The sequence below is a fragment of the Monomorium pharaonis genome, chromosome 9 (genome assembly GCF_013373865.1).
Source record: "Monomorium pharaonis isolate MP-MQ-018 chromosome 9, ASM1337386v2, whole genome shotgun sequence".
NCBI lineage: Eukaryota > Metazoa > Arthropoda > Insecta > Hymenoptera > Formicidae > Monomorium > Monomorium pharaonis.
Genome location: NC_050475.1, coordinates 2128784 through 2138259, shown reverse-complemented (window position 1 = coordinate 2138259; position 9476 = coordinate 2128784). Strand labels below are relative to the sequence as shown.

Here is a 9476-nt window from a genome sequence, read left to right as displayed (position 1 = left end):
TACTGGTTATTGGTTCAGTATTACATTTTTATAAGGGATACGAGTTGAGCTTCTGATGCGTCGATTAACTCCCATTAATTTTCTACTTGAATTTTATTTCTAATCTCTGATGTCTAATCTAACTATCACGATCAAAGTTTGATAATTTATACGATCATCGATTATTACATCGTCCGCTCGGAACTCGCAAGGAAAAAACTTGCGAGAGAACCAGCCCGCGTGTCAACTTACTTCTTGTATCTCCTGCTTGTCGTCTTTAGTAGCGTGCTTGACATCCCTGCTACTTCGCTTTGTAACTTCTCCGGCCGCTTCCTTCGTCTCCTCGTTTTTCGTCTGCTCGATCTGCTCGGTCGTGTTCACTCCCTTGGGCACCCTGACTACGCTCATTGTGCCGTTACCGTCGGTGATCACTACAGTTTCAGCCTCGATGTCCTTGTCGAGATTGCGCGGATCGATTGCCAAGTAGAGATCGTCCTTGCGACCGACGTGATTGATTGTGGCACACTGATCGTACGGCACGCATACGCAATCCTCGTAAGACGTGGAACCGAAGCTACTATCGGCGCCGTTGTTGAACGGATAATCGCCGTCGTAACCACCGTTCCCCAGGAATTGATTATTGGCGCCGAGCTGTCCACCGGAAGCAAACTGCTTGCCATTCGGTTTCTCGTAAGCGGGATAACGATCGGCGTAACTCTTTACCGGGGACGAGGAAGAGAACGACGGGCCACTATTACTCGTGGGCGTTTTGATTTTGAACGCTTTCTTGTAATCCTCGAAATCGTTGAACGTGGTGCCATAAGTGCCGCTGTTTCCGTAACCGTAACTGCCGAGGCCGCTACCACCGAATGAAGGTGACGTAACCACGGGGGGGTTGTGCGCAACGCCAGCGGCGTCCCCGTGATGATAATGATGATGAACGTGCTGTTGAACGCCGACGGAATTCGGCTGGTGCAAGACCACCTGCTTCTTATCGATAAACTTGTCCTCGAAATCAGAATCGACGTCAATGCCAGGTTCGTAAATAGGTTTGTTCACGAAAGGGGGTGGGAGACCAGGTTTTTTATATCCGGGATAAGGTCCTACGAAGCTGGGTGGAGGTGGTCTACCGAACGTTGGTCCAGGTCCAGGATAAACGTTGGGTCCCAACGGGGAGCCGAAACTCGGAGGCAGTGGCACGGGTTTTGGTGGGCCGTAAGGCCGTTTCACGGGTATAGCCGGGAGTGGACGGCCTACCGGCTTGATGGTCACCGGTTGTGCGTAGATAACGTCGTGCGGATAAATATCACGATGCGGAGAGTAGTAAGGGCGTCGTCCTTCCGCATCCTCGCACTGTAGAAAATAGTTAATGCATCTTTATAACGTGATTTGAATTTCTAAAAATTATCTAGTTAAACATAGAATTTTTGAACTTTCAAGAATTTTCATGTTTGTGAAATTTGTGAATTAAACAGGAAAGAAACTCGGGTAACGTTAATTACACGCATAATACTTGTAAAACGATAAGACGTAAGAGTCATAGCTCTCAAGCTTTCGGAGCTATGTAATTTTCAGAAAAAAGTTTTGAATGCTAATTATATTCCAATCGATTAAGAAATTTAATCGACTTTTAAAACTCACGTTCATCAATCCGAGGGAGCAGAGTTTGTCCCTGATGTAAGTACGTGCGATCGTATCATTGCCGAGCTGCAGAGCATTTTTTACGTTAGGATCAGAGTAGATTTCATCGTATCCCTCGAGATTGCGGCCTTGCCGATTAGATACGAGAATATTGTCGATTACAGAGTCAACCTATAATTGAATATACACATTTGTAAGTTTATATAAGTTTATCTTTCTTCACGTTCTCTAAATACAATATTTTACTTTGTCAAAAAATTTAGATTTTTGATTTTAATTTTAACGTCGAATACTTTGAAATTTTTACCGATTGCTGACTAACGACATCGGCCACTCCGCTGGCGCCCGATTGAATATTCGCATTATAAAACAATGGTTGTTGCTGCGACTCTTTCTGTTGCGCGTCAGGGCCGTCGAATGTGACAGGACGATACTTTTCTTGTTCTCCTTTCGGCGTTTCGATAGAGTCATCGTTTTTCCACGGCCGCCATTCTTGTTGCGAAGAGTCATTCGGCGTCTCGTATACTTGAGTACCAAGTACTTGTCTCGCTATAGCCAAGCAAGCTATCAGGATGAACTGGGTCCTCATCCTACAACAAAAGACAACGGACTTAGCTTTATGCCTATCTTTTTCAACAGTTAAATTGCTTTTTTTAACTTCACTTTTAACGATTTTATCTTAATTCATAATTTTGATCGAATTATTGCCATTAGAATTTATTTTTTCATACACGAGATCTGTTATATACTTTAATTTAACGTAATTATCTTGTTACTACTTTTCTTGCTACTAGTTTCACTTAATTATTTTAATTTAATTCTTGACGCAAAGCGATTTTCTTCTTCTTGATTGATCCCTCGGAGATCTCTCGACAATTTCTCCGTGTGTACGAATCCACGTGAAAGTGCATCTCGCCTTTCTCCATTCGGTTTTATTGTTCACCAGTGGGGAACCGCTACTACAACTCGAAATTGGGTCAAAATCGTGTAGAGTATACGTGTTTGACCTTCGGTATAATTATCCATACGACTACTAAAGTCTGCTCTAAAATCTTTTAATGCCTTTGATTGTTCGAGAAAGTAAAAAGCCTTTGCATCGGAGTAGCATTCTCACTTATCCACGTGTAGATACCGGTTTCCGGTAACGGTACCGTACCGGCTCGGGCCTTCTTGCGTGAAGATGTATACACGCGTGTAATTAAACTGAGAAAGGATCAACGAAAGCGAGAGGAAGTTGGGTGAAAGTCGTCTGGCCGGTTCGTAAACTCGTGACGTCTCTCGCCGAGTACATCTTCTCGTATTATTTTATTCTTTCCGAAATCGCTTCGTCAACACGGCGAAAGCAATTGCGTAATGAACGCTGTATGACGTCCACTCGGGCGGGGCAATTTAAATTTTAAATTAGGCAAGGTGTTGCCATACGCGCGATTTAACGTTTGAGGTAGATCATTTTTTGAGTGATTAATACGCTAGTTTCAAATTAGAACCTTACCGCTGTATTCGGTAAAGGTGTACATAACATGTCCCGACGCGTTTTTTATTTACCACCTACGACAGTGAAAGTGGTTACGTGTTACGTACGTGCAAGTAATTTTAATATTTTACTTTCCATTTGCCTTAACGTCTCATTGTACCGCGAATTCGCATTAATACTCTATGACATTCGCGCACCGTAGCTTCCTTCGTGACGTTCACCAAGTTGCGAGTAACGCGACCGGCTTTATATTCTCTTTAAGTATCCTCTAACGACTCGCTCTTACAATAAATCAATTATCTCGAAGTAGGCCAACAATAGAAAAGTAATTAACTTGTCCTAGATCAGTCGGTTTATAGTCATCTCATTATAAAAATTTTATGACTCTTCAAAATGTCTTTAGCATCTCTATCTTTTTTATCTAATCGAAACTACATTGCTAAATTTACTTATTCTATTTTGTTTTTTTAATAGAAGAATCAATAAAGTACAAAAATTTAGAAATCTCGAAGTAAAATGATGTCTAAAAGTGCCATGTATTATTCTTGATTGAAAGCGGCTAGTCAATTAAAATTGATCATCGAAATCTTTTTTTTAAATATTCGCAGCAGAATGTAGGGTAATTCGTCTTTTTAGCATATAATAATGGGTCAGACAAATGCCTGACAAATCCGCAAATTTGAATAAGAATGAGGCGGAGGCGGTATTTAAAGTAGAGAAAGTTTTTATTTGTCCCACGTTAGAGCGACACACGCGTAGGCGAACGCTTTTCACTCCTAATTTCCGATAAACCATTTTGCGTTTCATAAGATGCGCATATCTGTGCGCGTTGAAGAAATATATTGGAAAAATCTCAATTCCCCAATTATTAAACAAATAGCGATGAACGTATGCAAATATTATATTGCCTCGGTCAATCGGTAATCAATAAAAACGTTCGTTGCCGCGATCGCTCTTTCGTTTCGCCGGACGCGGAAAAATATTTTTTCCCCCTCTGTGAAAAACAATGGAATCTCTGATAGATTACAACAAGTCATAGTGTATGATTAAACATGAGAATCTACGTCTATTTTTTTTACAAGATATATTAGTTGAAAGTACATTTCATCGTTACTTTGAGAATAGTTGACTATTTACTAAAAAAATTATTTGCATAATTATTTCAACTATTATATCGTGATTATTTGTTTCTGTAGAGTTAATTTTGCTAAAATAATTATAAATGTTAATCTCAATTGGAATGTTATTATTTGTTAATATCTTTTCTCTAATATGTTACATATATACTACACATTTACAATTATTAATTATATATTTTTATATGTAAAATGATTTTTTTAAGTAAAATTATATTACTAGCAACGAGAAAGTAATCTCTTGGACTTTTTAAGTATCAAAAATTAGCTGTTTGAAAACACATACCTGATCGTGTCTCCGGATGTACCCGCGATAAACTGATTTTCTCGGTCCGCGACCGCGTCTTATACTGGGACTCTCGCTCTCTAGCCGAACACTTTCTCCCTGTGTGACGCCTCGGTCTGTGCTTTTACCGAAGTCGTCACGAATCTTATATACAAGCCGTCCCTTTCGGGGATGCTGGGCCCGGTCGCGTGAACCACCGGTGGGGTGATTCGTGAGTCATACGGCGACAGACGGACATCCGTCTTCGTGGTGCTTCTTCTGGTAGACCGTGAAGACAAAGCGAATCTAAAGGAAAAAAAAGTGTACTCTCGAGCAACGTAGCGCGTATCTCGAGATACGTCAGGCTCATTTTATCGCCGCATGAATACGAAAAGTCGTATTACACGCTGTTTTTTTTTTTGTTTTTTTGTTTTTACTATCTCTGTGACGTTATATTCTCAACATATGAGGAACAATATATATATGTGTACACACACAGGAAATTACACTTTATATTATACTCGCTGGTCTTTCGATAGCATTTAGAATGTTTATTTTATTGGGAAAATACAAAAAGCACACAATGAACTGCAATGCGGTACCGTTGAAATTTATATTGGGGCTTCGGGAGAAATTTACACTGGATAATCCATTAATCCTGCACTGCGAAAGAATAACACAATGGTTATATTTAATACGATTTTCATTAAGTACATATCTTAATACAACGTTTGCGGCATTTGATTAAAAACTTCCATTAATTCTTAATGAAAGGTCTATATTAAGTATTTATACAAATGAATGCTTGATTGTTTCATGAGTGATTACGATCGGCATTCATTACATTGAATACCATAATATTGGTAATAGCGAAATACGTGTAAGAATTGTATGAAGATATTTTTAATAATTATTGCATTATCTTCGTAATTAGGAGTAAAACAATTAAAAACGGCACTGAAGTTTCCATATTTCCTACATAAATTAATTAATTAAATTACCTTTCTTGGAAGCAAAGAAATTACCGCGAATGTAAAATGTCATCGGGCACGAAGAAGTCGACTCTCATGGGTCTTTCGTAAAAATTAGTTTGCCACACAATTCCTGGAGAACCCCGAGTGGGTTTTTCTCCGGTAGATCTGATGTTGCGTAAAAGAGCAGATACAAATACAAATACAAATACAAATGCAGAACTCTGTTGTCGTCTAGCATTTAATGAATATTTGGTGAATGAATTATATCCTTACATAATTATGTTTTACATCATTATGGGCTTACTCGTCAATGAGATTGCGTAAAAATTATTCGGGTACATCCTGCCGAGGTTATCCGGCGGACAAATAATATATTTATCTAGGATTTGATCAGAAGGAAAACTCTGACGTTTGATGTTGCAACAGTATACTTCGAAGACGGCCTATAAATTCAGGTTCATTAGCCTGGATTGTTCTCGCGGTAGTTTGCATGATGTAACGTTGTTTCTTCTAATCGCGCGCGGATTCATAGCTGATTTGCGTATTTGCGATGCAAAATGATTCTTCTTCAACGTCGCATTTCCCAAAATAAAGCGTTACAATCGAGGAAATAAACCGGTCGAGATACTTTCTTTTCACGGCCGCGCGAGGTGCATCGACCTTGACTTCTCGGATCATCAGGTTCGATGTAAAATAGTGATTTTCACTCTCAATCGCGATAGAAAGTGAAGAGGCGTGCTTCGACGGGCGTGCGCCTCTGTCTCGCTACGAGAAAACGAGTATCGTATTATGTCCATCAATCAGACCGCGATTACGATACGTAGCGTTAAAAAAAAAAGAGGCCGCTATTAGGGCTTAAACGCATCGCTAGCCGACAGCTGGGCTGTATCTCATAAATAATCAGGCTCTCCGGATCCGGGAGAAAGTACTCGCGGGTATTTCCAAGGGTCTCGCGATCGCATCGGTGAATTTTTCCGCTTTCCTCACTGCGCGTTTCGGGTCTCGCGGGAGGATTTTTTTTCCTCGTCTAATCGAGCCCCAAGTTTCTCACCGCGAGGAAGTTACGCGCGATTCCGCGAGTTCAGAGAAATTTCCGCGTGAAAATTTTCAATTTTCGCCGTTTCGAGGGGAGTGAATTACTCGCGGATTCGCGGCCGAAACGGGAAACTGGGGATCCTGCACAAAGCGTCCCACTTCGTCTTCTTTCTTGTCACGTATCGGTGATCACCGCGGTGATCACAACGAGCTGCCGATTTCCTTTCACAGACCGACCACGTACGCTCGCGTGGTCATTACGTAACAGGGGTTTTCCGCGGCCTTTCGCAACACTGGGAATTTCGCGTCGCGGATCGCGCCGCGTGCGTTAACCGCGCGTGAATTGTCTTGACCCAATTCAAATATCCTTCTACGTTTTCTTCTTTCTTGCGTCGGAATGCAAGATTCGATGCGGTGAATAATACAGCCGATGACTTTACGCGAGGACAAAAAATTTTGCGCTTAAACGTATATAAAGATTCTCTTTCAAAATGCATCCCCCAATATTATAATGCGAAATGTAAGAATTTTCTAAGAGATAAGAAACCTGGTTAGAATAATCCGTTCAACGAAAGAGGAATGATAAAGAGAGGATCGGCTATGACTATGTAATTTCTTTGAAAAAGATGAGGCGGAGGGGGAGGAGGGAGCACAAGGTTTTAGAAAATAAACTCGTCGACTTTCATCAAGTTCTTTTTTTTTTTTGCGTGAATGAGGTTACACGATAGATGATGATTATCGATGAGGAGACAAGCTGCGAGCCGCTACGCGCATATACTTCCACACGGTCTTCACTGAGGTCGACGGCTACCGGTCCGATGATTTTTGCGGTCAGTAGGTAATATGGTACCCATGCTGCTCGATCGAGTAACTCGACGGGATCTCCGCGATCGGCGCGGAATAGTAAGCGTACGGTGATATCTGGCAATAACATAAAGAAAAGAACGGGATGAAAAAAAAAATTGCATTTTCCTCGATTTCTCGGGGAATCGCGAGGAATTTGGTTACGAGGGATGCAAAAAGGAAAAAAAAAAGAGAAAGAAAGAAAAGCCCCGTAAATGTAAATTCGAAAAATATAAGATTCGATTCCTCGAATGTGAAGCTTGCGAACGCTCGGTTCCTGAATCGAGGCTATCGGCGTTTGCCACCCCCCATGGTTGAGTCGCGCTACTTTCAGGAACCGAGCGTTATTGCGACGCGTGAGTCGATTTTCAAATCTCGAACGCCAAAAGATCTTTGCGCTTGGACTTCCGGACTTGGATCACCTACCTGCGGAAGAATGGGCGAGGCGTAGGCGAGACGGGCGACCGGTGCGATCACCGGGGCCGCGACCAACGGCGTGAGCTTGGCGGTCGACGCCGGGGTCTTCAGCTCGGAGACGAGGGTGAGCGGTTTGGGCGCCGGTGCGGGCGCTGGCGCGGACCACGCCAGGCCGACGAGAGCGGCGAGCAGGATCTGCAAGTAATCGTCGGTAGACGGTATAGGGGAGAGCTCGCTCCTCTTATTTAAATTGGAAAACTTCGGCGAATATAAGTAACCGTTGAACCGCGCGAAGCAAATGAGCCTACGTGAGGCAAATATCGTCGCGATTCACCCCTTTACACACCCCATCCCCGAGGGCAAAAAACGAGTGTGTCCTTCTAGTATGGCGAATAAACGCGAATGGGCTCGTAGATCGCGTATAATAATCGTGAAAATTATGAGCAAGAGATTATTTTTCTACAACTTTTAATATGGTTTAGATTCAAAATGATTACGGATGCATCCCCCCTCCCTCCCCGCGCGCACTAATGTCAGATTTACTTACGAATCGCAGCATGACGACTTTCGGACGAGGAGATTCTGCGCGCGGATGCACTCGGGAACGATACTTCGTATAAGTGCGCGCGCCAGCTTGGTCTCCCCGTACTTATAGAAGTCTCGAGGGATGCCCGTAAAAAAGTAGACCCGTCCGGCACTACAAAAGTTTCTAACTGCCGTACCACCGCATTCCTCCCTGCTCTCAGGGACGGGCAAGACTATAGTTGCGACTATAGTGATGCATCCCAGCTTCTAGGATGCACCGGTCGTCCGCATTACATTCTACTTCTGGATTAATTGAATTTTACATTTACAACACAGAAAATTACATCGATGTCAACGTATCCGAGAAATCAAAATCTTATACAAGAAAATCCCGCTACTGGAGATTTTTTACATCTTTAAATAATTGGTTTAAAGATAAGAGAAGATTGTCATGAATCTTCATGTATAAAAAAAATATGTATCGTGAACGAATCAGCGGCAGGAATAATTGTCTTTCATAAACGAGTGATGTGGACTCTTATATTGGTTAAAAGCAGATCTTGAATAAGATCCCTAAAAATAATTTTACATTTCTCAGCTCATGCAAACTGCGCATCGATTATTTGCCGGACTTGAAACACAGTCATAAAACTCTCAAACCGGAATACGTAATCTCACGGCAAACATTTTAATAATACTTTAACGCTAACAAGCACGAAATTAAAATACCGTAAAGAATTTATTGCGAGAAATATCACCGTACATATCAAATATTAGTTTTATTATCCAAGAAAACACTTAATAATCTCAAATCTCAGATATATCCTCTTGACAACAGGAATTAGAGTGCAGATTTCTTTCTGTTCGCGTTACGTTTCGTTAAATATACAACGGCTGAAACGCGCAGGGGCGCAACAGTATATCGATAGGAATAAATGCTTCGTCCCGAGGAACGCGTTTCCTTCCATTACCTCCCATTTCTATTTCTTCCTATTTCGAGAAACAATCCTGGCGCGCAAGAGCCCTTCGACTTCGCATTTTTCAATTATCGATCCGTGCCCCACGGACGCGGCACGTACGTTTTCGCTGCAATTCTCCCGCCGAGGTATTTTCCTCGGTGCTGGTATACGCGCGTATACGTGTATTATACGTTCCCGGTTGTGTCCGCGTGTGTAGGACGAGCGTGA

General features: G+C 42.0%; 2 protein-coding genes across 2 annotated transcripts; both read right to left on the bottom strand.

Moving 5' to 3' along the window:
- Positions 1-231: 231 nt before the first annotated feature.
- LOC118644183 lies at positions 232-4803 on the bottom strand (the record flags this gene model as incomplete). Its single annotated transcript, XM_036292189.1, is given in 4 exon segments — positions 232-1332; positions 1621-1791; positions 1928-2210; positions 4517-4803. Coding segments are annotated over 3 exon segments (1554 nt in total), but the record flags the coding sequence as incomplete, so codon positions are not given.
- A 2378-nt stretch (positions 4804-7181) lies between these two features.
- Positions 7182-9065, bottom strand: LOC105834827. Its single transcript, XM_012677607.3, has 3 exons — positions 8312-9065; positions 7774-7959; positions 7182-7425 (listed from the first exon to the last, which is right to left on the bottom strand). The coding sequence occupies exons 1-3, from the start codon at positions 8321-8323 to the stop codon at positions 7336-7338; spliced, it is 288 nt and encodes a 95-aa protein (XP_012533061.1). The 5' UTR covers positions 8324-9065; the 3' UTR covers positions 7182-7335.
- Positions 9066-9476: the final 411 nt, after the last annotated feature.